Genomic DNA, 15,862 nt, shown 5'->3' with positions numbered 1-15,862 from the left:
AATCGCTGCCAAAGGTGCTTCAACAAAGTACTGAGTAAAGGGTCTGAATACTTATGCAAATATAATATTTCATTTATTTTTATTGGGTATTGTGTGTAGATTGAGGGGAAAAAACAATTTAATACATTTTAGAATAAGGCTGTAACCTAACAAAATGTGGAAAAAGTCAAGGGGTTAGAATACTTTCCGAAGGCACTGTACATTATTCATTACCTGACTACACCACGCTTAGATGGCTACTGAATCATCATCTTTTAATCTAGCAATATGTCCCCATGGGATATTGAGGAAATCAGTGAGAGTAACGGGAGATGACTGGATGTGGTCTGTTAGCAGTGCCGAGTCTTGGTTTTGCTATAGAGTAGGGCAGAGTCACGACATGTTATTAGCCAATGTTAACATGTGACGAAGGTGGTTTTACATGTCGAACCACTCTTGCCTAATAAGTCATGTTGCCTGAGACCTGTAGACTTGTGTTAGCTCCCTGAACTAACATAGCCATACGATTAGCCAAATTACATCGTACTTATAAGCTAAAGTCTAGTCACTGTTAGCTATGGTTTACGCCACCAATAACATAAAGGCACGCATCACATCATCATATTACTTTTTATTTAAGTAAAAAGAAACCGGTCACGTTTCAAGTGACCAGTTATCTCCCACGAAACACTGTTTTAAATACACCAATGCATTAAAAATGTAAAACAGAAAGCTAACTCCACGGGATATACTGTAGTAAAATAGTGGGATCCTTCACAGGACAGCGCAAGATCAGTTGTTCATAAACTAGCTACATTGTTGTAGAAGTACTGTCAGCTTTAAAATAGCTCAGAGCATCACATAAAACTAGCTCTACATGTACTGTATACATAGGAAATGCTTAACCAGGACATAGTGTTAAGTCAGTGCGTTATGTGAGGAGTGTGACATGTTAGCTGGCAAGATTTCCGCATTCAGTCTACTGTCTACTACTACTATATGTTAAAAGTATAATTTTTCAATACCTATGTTCAAGTATAAAGTTTAAACAGATATATTGACGACCACACCCCCAAAGACAATCTAAGGAATCTCTAATGTTAAGATCTATTAGAACCAATTCTGGTCTACACACCACTTGTTATATGTTTAATAGCGGTATTAGCTTCCCAAGGTAATGCCTAGACTCTAGCTCACCATGCTAACAGTCTCACAGATGATCCAGTTGGTTTCAAGAATGGAATATAGAATTCATATATACATTGTTCTTCATTATACCACAGGTTTTAGAGTGCATATTGTCTAAATGTCTATGGAGATATTGTCCTCCGTCTGTCCATAATCTAACCGTCTCCTCCCCTCCAATAGGAAGGTAAGAACCGTTGTCCAGCGGTGTCCTAGTGACCGTTGCCGAGTCTCGCAGGTAGGTTTGAAGTAGGTTGTAGTCCCCATGGCGATGGCATCAAACTGTTCTGTCAACAGCCAAGCCTCCCAAAGGATTGTCAGAGCGTTCATTATTGTCAATGTGACCACCCAGAACTGTTTAGCTACTGCCCTAACCAACGACTGGTCCTCAAGGGACACCACCACCACATACAGGTGGTAAATTGCCGCAGCCACAAAAAGGAGGTGTGCTGCGGCCATGGAGAGGATGAAGATGATGAAGAGGCGGTGGTTTCCCCTACCAATGCAGCGGTTCAGGAACAGGCAGTGGTGGTCGTAATCCCTCACACACACATCACACAATTTGCAGTGTTTAGTATGGTCCGGCTGGAACAACTAGAGAAGAGAGGGAACAGCAGTGAGAAACACTTCCTGTTTGAGTGGTTAACTTGAGAAGGGATAGATGCGGACCAGATTGATGTCAAATCCGTCACGATTTATGTATTTAAGTTACATTTGGATATATGTCTGTTTTCGTGCATTAAAATGTAGAAGATGTCCCTTTTCAGATTTAGAAGAAGTGACTACTAAATGCTAATTCCCGTTCGTATAATTAGATGGTGGTAGTCGGTTGTTTTTTTTAACCAATGCAGTTGATTGGTAATGATATCAAATCAAACCAAATCAAATTTTATTTGTCACATACACATGGTTAGCAGATGTTAATGCGAGTGTAGCGAAATGCTTGTGCTTCTAGTTCCGACAATGCAGTAATAACAAGTAATCTAACTAACAATTCCAAAACTACTGTCTTGTACATAGTGTAAGGGGATAAAGAATATGTACATAAGGATATATGAATGAGTGATGGTACAGAGCAGCATAGGCAAGATACAGTAGATGGTCTCGAGTACAGTATGTACAAATGAGATGAGTATGTAAACAAAGTGGCATAGTTTAAAGTGGCTAGTGATACATGTATTACATAAGGATACAGTCGATGATATAGAGTACAGTATATACGTATGCATATGAGATGAATAATGTAGGGTAAGTAACATTATATAAGGTAGCATTGTTTAAAGTGGCTAGTGATATATTTACATCATTTCCCATCAATTCCCATTATTAAAGTGGCTGGAGTTGAGTCAGTGTCAGTGTGTTGGCAGCAGCCACTCAGTGTTAGTGGTGGCTGTTTAACAGTCTGATGGCCTTGAGATAGAAGCTGTTTTTCAGTCTCTCGGTCCCAGCTTTGATGCACCTGTACTGACCTCGCCTTCTGGATGATAGCGGGGTGAACAGGCAGTGGCTCGGGTGGTTGATGTCCTTGATGATCTTTATGGCCTTCCTGTGACATCGGGTGGTGTAGGTGTCCTGGAGGGCAGGTAGTTTGCCCCCGGTGATGCATTGTGCAGACCTCACTACCCTCTGGAGAGCCTTACGGTTGAGGGCGGTGCAGTTGCCATACCAGGCGGTGATACAGCCCGCCAGGATGCTCTCGATTGTGCATCTGTAGAAGTTTGTGAGTGCTTTTGGTGACAAGCCGAATTTCTTCAGCCTCCTGAGGTTGAAGAGGCGCTGCTGCGCCTTCTTCACGATGCTGTCTGTGTGAGTGGACCAATTCAGTTTGTCTGTGATGTGTATGCCGAGGAACTTAAAACTTGCTACCCTCTCCACTACTGTTCCATCGATGTGGATAGGGGGGTGTTCCCTCTGCTGTTTCCTGAAGTCCACAATCATCTCCTTAGTTTTGTTGACGTTGAGTGTGAGGTTATTTTCCTGACACCACACTCCGAGGGCCCTCACCTCCTCCCTGTAGGCCGTCTCGTCGTTGTTGGTAATCAAGCCTACCACTGTTGTGTCGTCCGCAAACTTGATGAGTTGGAGGCGTGCGTGGCCACGCAGTCGTGGGTGAACAGGGAGTACAGGAGAGGGCTCAGAACGCACCCTTGTGGGGCCCCAGTGTTGAGGATCAGCGGGGAGGAGATGTTGTTGCCTACCCTCACCACCTGGGGGCGGCCCGTCAGGAAGTCCAGTACCCAGTTGCACAGGGCGGGGTCGAGACCCAGGGTCTCGAGCTTGATGACGAGCTTGGAGGGTACTATGGTGTTGAATGCCGAGCTGTAGTTGATGAACAGCATTCTCACATAGGTATTCCTCTTGTCCAGATGGGTTAGGGCAGTGTGCAGTGTGGTTGAGATTGCATCGTCTGTGGACCTATTTGGGCGGTAAGCAAATTGGAGTGGGTCTAGGGTGTCAGGTAGGGTGGAGGTGATATGGTCCTTGACTAGTCTCTCAAAGCACTTCATGATGACGGATGTGAGTGCTACGGGGCGGTAGTCGTTTAGCTCAGTTACCTTAGCTTTATTGGGAACAGGAACAATGGTGGCCCTCTTGAAGCATGTGGGAACAGCAGACTGGTATAGGGATTGATTGAATATGTCCGTAAACACACCGGCCAGCTGGTCTGCGCATGCTCTGAGGGCGCGGCTGGGGATGCCGTCTGGGCCTGCAGCCTTGCGAGGGTTAACACGTTTAAATGTCTTACTCACCTCGGCTGCAGTGAAGGAGAGACCGCATGTTTTCGTTGCAGGCCGTGTCAGTGGCACTGTATTGTCCTCAAAGCGGGCAAAAAAGTTATTTAGTCTGCCTGGGAGCAAGACATCCTGGTCCGTGACTGGGCTGGATTTCTTCCTGTAGTCCGTGATTGACTGTAGACCCTGCCACATGCCTCTTGTGTCTGAGCCGTTGAATTGAGATTCTACTTTGTCTCTGTACTGGCGCTTAGCTTGTTTGATAGCCTTGCGGAGAGAATAGCTGCACTGTTTGTATTCGGTCATGTTACCAGACACCTTGCCCTGATTAAAAGCAGTGGTTCGCGCTTTCAGTTTCACACGAATGCTGCCATCAATCCACGGTTTCTGGTTAGGGAATGTTTTAATCGTTGCTATGGGAACGACATCTTCAACGCACGTTCTAATGAACTCGCACACCGAATCAGCGTATTCGTCAATGTTGTTATCTGACGCAATACGAAACATCTCCCAGTCCACGTGATGGAAGCAGTCTTGGAGTGTGGAGTCAGCTTGGTCGGACCAGCGTTGGACAGACCTCAGCGTGGGAGCCTCTTGTTTTAGTTTCTGTCTGTAGGCAGGGATCAACAAAATGGAGTCGTGGTCAGCTTTTCCGAAAGGGGGGCGGGGCAGGGCCTTATATGCGTCGCGGAAGTTAGAGTAACAATGATCCAAGGTCTTTCCACCCCTGGTTGCGCAATCGATATGCTGATAAAATTTAGGGAGTCTTGTTTTCAGATTAGCCTTGTTAAAATCCCCAGCTACAATGAATGCAGCCTCCGGATAAATCGTTTCCAGTTTGCAGAGAGTTAAATAAAGTTCGTTCAGAGCCATCGATGTGTCTGCTTGGGGGGGGGGGGATATATACGGCTGTGATTATAATCGAAGAGAACTCTTGGTAGATAATGCGGTCTACATTTGATTGTGAGGAATTCTAAATCAGGTGAACAGAAGGATTTGAGTTCCTGTATGTTTCTTTCATCACACCATGTCACGTTGGCCATGAGGCATACGCCCCCGCCCCTCTTCTTACCAGAAAGATGTTTGTTTCTGTCAGCGCGATGCGTGGAGAAACCCGTTGGCTGCACCGCTTCGGATAGAGTCTCTCCAGTGAGCCATGTTTCAGTGAAGCAAAGGACGTTACAGTCTCTGATGTCCCTCGAATGCTACCCTTGCTCGGATTTCATCAACCTTGTTGTCAAGAGACTGGACATTGGCAAGAAGAATGCTAGGGAGTGGTGCACGGTGTGACCGTCTCCGGAGTCTGACCAGAAGACCGCCTCGTTTCCCTCTCTTTCGGAGTCGTTTTTTTGGGTCGCTGCATAGGATCCACTCCGTTGTCCTGTTTGTAAGGCAGAACACAGGATCCGCGTCGCGAAAAACATATTCTTGGTCGTACTGATGGTGAATTGACGCTGATCTTATATTCAGTAGTTCTTCTCGACTGTATGTAATGAAACCTAAGATGACCTGGGGTACTAATGTAAGAAATAACACGTAAAAAAACAAAAAACTGCATAGTTTCCTAGGAACGCGAAGCGAGGCGGCCATCTCTGTTGGCGCCGGAAGTACGTAAACTTGTGTTGGGGTTGACATCCATACAAGCATTATACTCCAATTTGTGCCTCAACAGAGTGAAATACCCCTAAATGTAGGCAAATTTTGCATGTTTCCATGGCAATTCCATGGTTATGTTCGATTGACTTGTTTATCGCATCTATGCACTTCTATAAATCATATCATAAACACAACTGTTTTAAGCAGGGGTTGGAACCGGTTCAGGGAAAATACCTGAAATAACTGAAAACCGTAAAATAACTACATTTGAGGAACAGAACCAGAGCGAAAGTGATCTATACTATTCCATAACAGAACAGTTATTTTAAAAGCATGGGAACCGGTTAACGTTCTGGGCATTATTTTTTCCAGTCCCACAAAAAAACGCAACAAGGAGTCTATGCAAAGCCCTTGCTGTCACTCAAACGTATTCCAGTGTCTGCCTGCCAGCTGGAAGTTTTTATCAGTGTGTAGGCCATCTGCCTCTCCCCTCCCTCGGAAGCATAGTCTACGGCAGCTACTGACGTTACAAGCATGATTCAAAAATTAGGGAGATTTTTTTATTAGAATGGATTTACTTTTCAATGCTAGTTACAGATACCACAGTTATCACGTTTCACAATGGATTTATTAACTACGGAAAGGTAATTCTCTAAGTCCAACGTTAGTGAAACCAACTCGCTGAAGTTCAAAGACATTCAAAAGTTCCTTCATAGAAGCCACTCCACCGTATGTGTATAATTCCATGGGCCTTGTTCAGATATTGTATGTCATAACAACAAGATGCCCAGCGCGCTCTGCAAAATTTCAGTTGCATCTCGCACACCCTACACTTGTTGTCCAACGCATGTAGCTACATAGCAAGCTGTTCTATCCATTGGTTAAGTAATTTAATGTCTAGCTAAATGTACAAAAATATAGTTTTGAGGTTTAAAAAGGAACAGAAAGAAACTATATAAACCATTACTATGTTTTGGTTAGAACCGATTCAGAACTTTATTTTTCTGGTCGGAACGGAATCCAAAAAAATGATGGTTACGGTCCAAACACTTAGACACACCCTAACACCTCAGCCTTCAAATGAAGTGGATATTTCTGTTGACGTCTCATGACGCCTGAGGAGTATACACTTGGAGGGCTAAGAAGGAAGGAGTCCCTATATCTTGACAACAAAAAAGGTAAAGCGGTTGACCAGATGTTTTCAACTTCACCTGGAAAAATCGTACACATTATATTAGGCAATTTGTCGTTATGAACTCATGAATATGGTGGACACAATTTTGTAGATTTTCCTACTTTGAATAATACTTTTAAGATTAATTGTAAAGAATCCTACTTCAATTTGGAATTTCATCCCTCATTATTTCTTCTCCCGTTTTGGTGGCTTCAATTTTGTTACTTTGTAACTATAACATTGATAAGATTCCTGCAAAATGATCTGCTTTTCATAGACAAGTATTCGTAGCGTGGTCGTTAATATATAAACATAATTTTTCCCCTCAGGTATTTCATTTGGAACAGTAAGGACATTTTGTATAGAAAGTCTTTCTTTTTTAACAACTGGTTCAATAATCATATCCTGCTGGTGAGTCAACTTTTTAATGCAGAAAGATTGTTACTCAATTATGAGGATTTTTTTTTATCTCGTTACAATATCCCTGTAACACCTAGAGAGTTCGCCATAGTCTTTGATGCTATTCCATCTGGAACTCTCATGTTATTTAGAGGTGTAACCAGACCTCACCTTCCTGACCTACCCTTGCTTAATCCAGTTGACTCTCCAATAGGGAAAATATGTTTCTCTCCTTGCTCCCTCAGAACAACAGATCTATTCGTGCTTTATTTCAAAGGGATATTGTATCCATCCCTTATGTCACAAGTTAATGGAATACATTATCTGTTGGGAAAAAAAGTCTGGTTATTACCACACATACTTGCTTGTTAACAAGGTCAAAGGAGGTCCCTTTCAGAACGATCCATAAGTATTACCCAGCGAATCCTTACCTGAAGAAAGTCAAAAAATACATTAACATTGATTGTACTTTTTGTGTTGAGCACCCAGAAACAGTTTCACATTTATTTTGGCATTGTCTACATGTCAAACAATTATGGAAAGATATTCACGGTTTTATAATCGTTAATATTCTTGATGACTTTTGTTTTTTAATGGGAGAATGTGCTGCTCGGTTTCCTTAACCATAATAAAGATAAAGAAAAACAATTTTACCTTATAAATCTAATTGTGCTAATGGCAAAATTTCATATTCAAAAATGTAAATTCACTAATAAAAAAAACACTGTTCTCTATAAGGAAATCGAGCAGTATATTAAGACCATTATACATTATTTTAATAAGAACGCTGTTAAAACAATCAATATGTGTGCATCTTTTAAGGTCTTTCTATAATCTGTCATTTGTTGTACCCCCTAGCATATGTTATCATTGTCTGTATAGTTCTTGTATGTATACTGATTTTTCTCCAAAAAAAAGAAAAAGAAGACAGGAATGATTTTTAAATGGGCCACCCTTGGCTGGAAATTTGTCACTCATTCATCACGCGATGATTGTGTTTCCAGCCACCGGTAACTTGTGGGTGCTTTATATGCACTACAGTCAATTATGAGTGTATGTCTACATATTAAATATTTCATTATTAATATAAGCCTACTGTGTAATAGCTAGCAAATAAATTAGCTAACTAACGTTAGCCTGCCTAGCTGGAACTTCAGAACTGGAACTTCAGAACAAGGGAAATGTTTCATCTCTACAATTTCCAAAAGATAACCAAACAAAACAATTTACTTTTTACGTAGTAGCAAAATGTCTAACTTATTTGCATTTGTTTATTCTTGTATGTTGACTTCTCCATTGATATATATTTTAAAAAGTTTTCGCAGACTTTTCTTAACGGATGTACAATCGCCGCGAATTGAATTATGGGGAGTTTCAGGCCAGGAGTGAACATAATGGTACACTCACAAAGCTGACTAAAACCGAGGGCTGAGGGGCTTACGTTACAAACTTCCCTTGCTTGGCTACTCATTTGGAACACCCGCCAAGATGGCGACGGGGATTTCCCCCAAGGGCATAAGTGGATGAGGGTCTGTCTTTTAAGTGTTTGGACTGCAACCGATGGTTCTGTTCAGAATGAAACGATTGGAAAGTAATTTTGGTTCCAACCCCTGGTTTTAAGTGACAGTGTTGGCAATTCCCCAAAAATACCCAAAATTCAATTAAGTAACAATATATTTTACATTTGAACAAAACATTTACAGAAAACTCAGCTTATTACATCTGCTGCTATTGATGAACACCACTGTAAAACATTTTATTTTATTTTTTTAAGTTGAGTTAAGTTTTAAATCAAGGCAATCTGCTGCAACACGATTTTTAGTTAACTAAATTTTGGGGCAGGAGAGTTCTGGGTACATACATTTCTTTGTTGTCTCAACACATTTGCCAAAGTTGAGTAATCTAGATAAAGAAAACTGCTGACTGGATCGAGGCGCTGTTTGGTGAGCATTTAGGAAATGTAGTTCTCTGTGGATGTGCACAGTTTTGTTCGGGAATATGGAGGATGGATGAAAAAAAGATGTGGGAAAAGGCATTGATTAATGGATTGGTTCTCCTCACCTCACAGTAGATGCAGAACCTCTGAGGATTCTGTTTTTTCTCCAGCAGGTCTGCTATGGAGGAGAAGCGAGGATCTGCATCTCCCGGTCCCAGCTCCCCAGGATCCTGGGTTAGAATCTTCCAGAACATGGCCAAAACCATAGAGAACTGGACCAGCGACACATGACCCAGAACACTATCCCCCCACAAGCGTCACAGCGGGTTAAGGCTCAACCAACAATATACTACACGTAGGCCACACATTTTTTTATATACAGTGGGGCAAAAAAGTATTTAGTCAGCCACCAATTGTGCAAGTTCTCCCACTTAAAAAGATGAGAGAGGCCTGTAATTTTCATCATAGGTACACTTCAACTATGACAGACAAAATGAGAAAAAAAAATCACATTGTAGGATTTGTTATTAATTTATTTGCAAATTATGGTGGAAAATAAGTATTTGGTCAATAACAAAAGTTTCTCAATACTTTGTTATATACCCTTTGTTGGCAATGACAGAGGTCAAACATTTTCTGTAAGTCTTCAAGGTTTTCACACACTGTTGCTGGTATTTTGGCCCATTCCTCCATGCAGATCTCCTTTAGAGCAGTGATGTTTTGGGGCTGTTGCTGGGCAACACAGACTTTCAACTCCCTCCAAAGATTTTCTATGTGGTTTAGATCTGGAGACTGGCTAGTCCACTCCAGGACCTTGAAATGCTTCTTACGAAGCCACTCCTTCGTTGCCCGGGTGGTGTCATAGTTGAAGTGTACCTATGATGAAAATTATAGGCCTCATCTTTTTAAGTGGAAGAACTTGCACAATTGGTTGCAGACTAAATACTTTTTTGCCCCACTGTAGATATTTATACACATATATATTTACATACACTCAATTAGTATTTGGTAGCATTGCCTTTAAATTGTTTAACTTGGGTAGCCTTCCACAAGCTTCCCACAATAAGTTGGGTGAATTTTGGCCCATTCCCCCTGACAGAGCTGGTGTAACTGAGTCAGGTTTGTAGGCCTCCTTGCTCGCACACGCTTTTTCAGTTCTGCCCACACATTTTCTATGGGATTGAGGTCAGGGCATTGTGATGGCCACTCCAATACCTTGACATTGTTGTCTTTCAGCCATTTTGCCACAACTTTGGAAGAATGCTTGGGGGTCATTGTCCATTTGGAAGAAAAGTAATTTTTCCAACAATTGTTTACAGACAGATTGTTTCACTTATTATTCACTGTTTCAAAACTCCAGTGGGTCAGAAGTTTACATACACTAAGTTGACTGACTTTAAACAGCTTGGAAAACTCCAGAAAGTGTATCCTTCCTGTTTGGCCCTGTCCGGGGGTGTCCTCGGATGGGGCCACAGTGTCTCCTGACCCATCCTGTCTCAGCCTCCAGTATTTATGCTGCAGTAGTTTATGTGTCGGGGGGCTAGGGTCAGTTTGTTATATCTGGAGTACTTCTCCTGTCCTATTCGGTGTCCTGTGTGAATCTAAGTGTGCGTTCTCTAATTCTCTCCTTCTTTCTCTCTCTCGGAGGACCTGAGCCCTAGGACCATGCCCCAGGAATACCTGACATGACTCCTTGCTGTCCCCAGTCCACCTGACCGTGCTGCTGCTCCAGTTTAAACTGTTCTGCCTTATTATTATTCGACCATGCTGGTCATTTATGAACATTTGAACATCTTGGCCATGTTCTGTTATAATCTCCACCCGGCACAGCCAGAAGAGGACTGGCCATCCCACATATGCTCTCTCTAATTCTCTCTTTCTTTCTCTCTCTCGGAGGACCTGAGCCCTAGGACCATGCCCCAGGAATACCTGACATGATGACTCCTTGCTGTCCCCAGTCCACCTGACTGTGCTGCTGCTCCAGTTTCAACTGTTCTGCCTTATTATTATTCGACCATGCTGGTCATTTATGAACATTTGAACATCTTGGCCATGTTCTGTTATAATCTCCACCCGGCACAGCCAGAAGAGGACATCCCACATAGCCTGGTTCCTCTCTAGGTTTCTTCCTAGGTTTTGGCCTTTCTAGGGAGTTTTTCCTAGCCACAGTGCTTCTACACCTGCATTGCTTGCTGTTTGGGGTTTTAGGCTGGGTTTCTGTACAGCACTTTGAGATATCAGCTGATGTACGAAGGGCTTTATAAATAAATTTGATTTGATGGCTTTAGATGCTTCTGATAGCCTAATTAACATAATTTGAGTCAACTGGAGGTGTACATGTGGATGTATTTCAAAGCCTACCTTCAAACTCAGTGCCTCTGTTTGACATCATGGTTAAATCAAACAAAATCTGCCAAGACCTCAGAAAAAAATAGTAGACCTCCACAAGTCTGGTTCATCCTTGGTACCACGTTCAATAGTATGCAAGTATAATCACCATGGGAACACGCAGCTATCATACTGCTCAGGAAGGAGACGCGTTCAGTCTCCTAGAGATGAACGTACTTTGGTGCGAAAAGTGCAAATCAATCCCAGAACAACAGCAAAGGACCTTGTGAAGATGCTGGAGGAAACCGGTATAAAAGTATCTATGTCCACAGTAAAACGAGTCCTATATTGACATAACCTGAAAGGCAGCAAAGCAAGGAAGAAGCCACTGCTCCAAAACCGCCATAAAAAAAGCCAGACTACGGTTTGCAACTACACATGGGGACAAAGATTGTACTTTTTGGAGAAATGTCCTCTGGTCTGATGAAACAAAAATAGAACTGTTTGTGTTGGTGCTTTGTTGCAGGAGGGACTGGTGCACTTCACAAAATTGATGGCATCATGAGTGAGGAAAATTATGTGGATTTATTGAAGCAACATCTCAAGACATCAGTCAGGAAGTTAAAGCTTGGTCGTAAATGGGTCTTCCAAATGGACAATGACCCAAGCATACATTCAAAGTTGTGAAAATTGGCTTAAGGACAACAAAGTCAAGGTATTGGAGTGGCCATCACAAAGCCCTGACCTCATCGTGTAGAAATTTTGTGGGCAGAACTGAAACAGCGTGTGCAAGCAAGGAGGCCTACAAACCTGACTCAGTTACACCAGCTCTGTCAGGAGGAAAGGGTCAAATGTCACCCAACGTATTGTGGGAAGCTTGTGGAAGGCTACCCGAAAAGTTTGACCTAAGTTAAACAATTTAAAGGCAATGCTACCAAATACTAATTGAGTGTATGTAAACTTCTGACCCACTGGGAATGTGATGAAAGAAATAAAAGCTGAAATAAATCCTTTTCTCTACTATCCTTCTGACATTTCACATTCTTAAAATAAAGTGGTGATCCTAACTGACCTAAGACAGGGAATTTTTACTATGTTTAAATATCTGGAATTGTGAAAAACAGTTTAAATGTATTTGGCTAAGGTGTATGTAAACGTCCGACTTCAATTGTATGTATACATTAGGCAGTACAGTATCACTAAGATAAAGGATATTAGGCGGCAGTATTTTGTAGTAGAAACAGACTAGAGAGTGGAACAGTCCAGCTATCATAGTCCCTAGGTAGACGGGGTTGGCCAACCTGCAACACAACAGTTAATGGAACAAAGAACAATACAATGGATGAATATAATGTATAACGCAGACATACACAAACACACAGTTAGGCCACACATAGACACACAGTCTGTACCTCTGGTAGGTGGTCATGCGGTGTAACTGGGAGAAAATACTCCTGGCCAGCCAAGGGAAGAGGACGGCGCACGTTATCCCTCCGTAGCCCCCCAACATCGCTGCGATAATCAGAATCACTCCTCCGATCAGACACGGGAAGAATAATGTCCAGTAGTACAGGACTGGACGCACGCACACACACACACACACAAAGATCCACGCATGCACGGATACACACAAACAATTATACACATTAACATGATTCGTTGGCACACAATGTTTATTACAGTTAAACTTATCACAGCCTCATTAGAGACTAAAGGCGTAGCACTAACTTGGTGACTCTTCAGGTTTGCTGAAGGGTGGCTCCTTCATGTAGCGGGTCAGTAGTTTGGCCAGCTGCAGATGTCTGTGGAAATACAACCCCAACACAGAAAGTGATGGTGGTATGGCAATGGGACAGAAGAGGTTGACAGTGTGATATATTCCTGGGTGGTATTTGTCACACAATGGAAAACGTTAAAACTTTTTGCACCTGAAAATAAAAGTTCCTTATTAGACAAGTCCCTGTTTTTGTCTGTTGTCCTCCGTGTTGTGCCTAATTAATACCCAGGTAAAGGTTAGAGCTATTGCGACCCACCTGAATGTCCTTCCCTGCCTGCAGAGGTCCAGTGGCGTGTGTCCGCTGTAGGTCTTCAAGTGTAGTATCCTGAAGCCTGATCTCTGTAGTAGCGTCCAACACATCTCTATACAGCCTCTCTCTGATGCCACATGGACCGCTGTCAACCCATCCTCATCCACAGTCTCTACCATACACCTCTGACACACACACACATTTTAAATAGTGAGGCAGCAATCCTAAATAGTTGAAGGGTACTGCAGCCGAGTGCTCCATCGGGCCCCAGCTCTTTCAGCAAGCAGCGCATGTTACAGAGGTTGTGCACTTGTTCACCTCTGACTGACTTGAACAGACCTGCCTGGAAATATGGTGGAACTCCCACTTTCCTCCGCCTCCACTAATTTAAAGATTTTACATTTGTGGGAAGTAGTGAATGAGTGCACACTCCAGGAGAAAGGAGATATCGTGACGCACCTAACTCTGTAAGGTAAACTCCATAGCAAAACTCCACAATAGAAAGGGAACATGGTCATCATCAGACTTACTCTCCAAGCATTAAGTGTGTCCACCTCACCTTGTTTCGGAGCAGGTAGCGGATCACCTCGGTGTTGCCAGCATCAGCAGCCAGGTGTAGAGGTGTGACATTGTACATGTCTCCATCGCACCACCTGAACATTCCCGTCTCCCACAGGTACTGCATCGCAACACTAGGAGACACGACGCGGGGTAAGTGTGCGCGTTTGTGTGTGTGCGTGCGGGCGTGACATATGTCACTGATGCACAACACACATACATACTTGGTTCGAGAAAAAGTATGTGAACCCTTTGAAATTACCTGTACTTCTGCATAAATTGGTCGTAACATTTGATCAGATCTTCATCTAAGTCACAACAATAGACAAACACAGTCTGCTTAAACTAATAACTCAAACAATAATATGTTTTTATGTCTTTATTGAAAACACTGTAAACATTCACAGTGCAGAGTGGGAAAAGTATGTAAAACCTTGGACTTAATAACGGGTTGACTCTACTTTGGCAGCAATAACCTCAACCAAACATTCTGTAGTTGTGGATCAGACCTGCACAATGGTCAGGAGGAATTTTGGACCATTCCGCCTTACAAAACTGTTTCAGTTCAGCAATATGCTTGGGATGTCTGGTGTGAAGCACTCTCGAGGTCATGCCACAGCATCTCAATCGGGTTGAGGTCAGGACTGACTGGGCCACTCCAGAAGGACTATTTTCTTCTGTTGAAGCCATTTAGTTGATTTACTTCTGTATTTTGGGTCGTTGTCCTGTTACGTCACCCAACTTCTGTTGAGCTTCAATTGGTGGACATATAGCCTTACATTATCCTGCAAAATGTCTTGTTAAACTTGGGAATTCATTTTTCTGTCGACAATAGTAAGCTGTCCAGGCCCTGAGACAGCAAAGCAGCTCCAAACCATGATACTCCCTTCACCATACTTTACAGTTGGCATGAGGTTGATGTTGGTGTGCTCCTTCCATTCAACTCAACTTTTGTTCCATCTGTCCACATAATATCTTGCCAGTAGCACTGTGGAACATCCAGATGCTCTTTTGCGAACTTCAGATGTGCAGCAATGGTTTTTTTTTAGACGGCAGTGGCTTTTTCCGTGGTGTCCTCCCATGAACACCATTCTTGTTTAGTGTTTTACGTATCGTATACTCATAAACAGAGATGTTAGCATGTTCCAGAGATTTCTGTAAGTCTTTAGATGACACTCCTAGGATTCTTCTTAACCTCATTGAGCATTCTGCGCTGTGCTCTTGCAGTCGTCTTTGCAGGACGGCCACTCCTAGGGAGAGTAGCAACAGTGCTGAACTTTCTCCATTTATAGACAGTTTGTCTTAGTGGACTGATGAACATCAATACTTTTAGAGATGCTTTCGTAACCCATTCCAGCTTTATGCAAGTCAAATTTTTTAAATCTCGGGTCGTTTGAGATGTCTTTCGTTCGAGGCTTTGTTCACATCAGGCAAAGCTTCTCGTGAAGAGCCAACTAAAAAATGTTTTGAGTGTTTTTTAAAGGGTAGGGCAGCTCTAACCAACATCTTCAATCTCGTCTCATTGATTGGACTCCACATTAGCTGACTCCTGACTCCAATTAGGTTTTGGAGAAGTTATTAGCCTAGGGGTTCACATACTTCTTCCAACATACACTGTGAATGTTTAAATTATGTATTCTAATATAGACAAGAACAATACAATAATGTGTGTTTGTCTGTTGTTGTGTTTTAGATGAAGATCAGATCTAATTTCATGACCAATTTATGTAGAAATCCAGATAATTTCAAAGGGTCCACATACAGTTGAAGTCGGAAGTTTACATACACGTATGTTGGAGTCATTAAAACTCGTTTTTCAACCACTCCCCAAATTTCTTGTTAACAAACCATAGTTTTGGCAAGTCGGTTAGGACATCTACTTTGTGCATGACACAATTAATTTTTCCAACAATTGTTTACAGACAGATTATTTCACTTATAATTCACG

The 15,862-nt window shown here is 42.4% G+C and overlaps 1 protein-coding gene across 10 annotated transcripts in view; it reads right to left on the bottom strand.

Moving 5' to 3' along the window:
* Positions 1–590: 590 nt before the first annotated feature.
* Positions 591–15,862, bottom strand: part of LOC110525910 (uncharacterized) — a 47,666-nt gene continuing 32,394 nt past the window's right edge. For 6 of the 10 annotated variants that reach the window (XM_090235799.1, XM_090235795.1, XM_090235819.1 and 3 more), the window contains 7 exons: positions 13,916–14,048; positions 13,363–13,541; positions 13,058–13,131; positions 12,742–12,904; positions 12,545–12,630; positions 9,127–9,317; positions 591–1,758 (listed from right to left, as the gene is read on the bottom strand). In XM_090235799.1, the coding sequence (XP_090091925.1) occupies positions 1,282–1,758; positions 9,127–9,317; positions 12,545–12,630; positions 12,742–12,904; positions 13,058–13,131; positions 13,363–13,541; positions 13,916–14,048 (1,303 nt within the window). In that variant the 3' untranslated portion in view covers positions 591–1,281. Of the gene's footprint in view, positions 1,759–6,137; positions 7,497–9,126; positions 9,318–12,544; positions 12,631–12,741; positions 12,905–13,057; positions 13,132–13,362; positions 13,542–13,915; positions 14,049–15,862 lie in introns of those variants that run through there. The other 4 variants (XM_090235825.1, XM_036981213.2, XM_090235831.1 and 1 more) reach the window with 3 other exon arrangements.

This window comes from Oncorhynchus mykiss, chromosome 1 (assembly GCF_057628025.1).
Source record: "Oncorhynchus mykiss isolate SJ-2025 chromosome 1, ASM5762802v1, whole genome shotgun sequence".
NCBI classification, from domain to species: Eukaryota; Metazoa; Chordata; class Actinopteri; order Salmoniformes; family Salmonidae; genus Oncorhynchus; species Oncorhynchus mykiss.
Note: the sequence above shows the minus strand (reverse complement) of the source record. Positions and strands in the feature narration are given on the sequence as shown.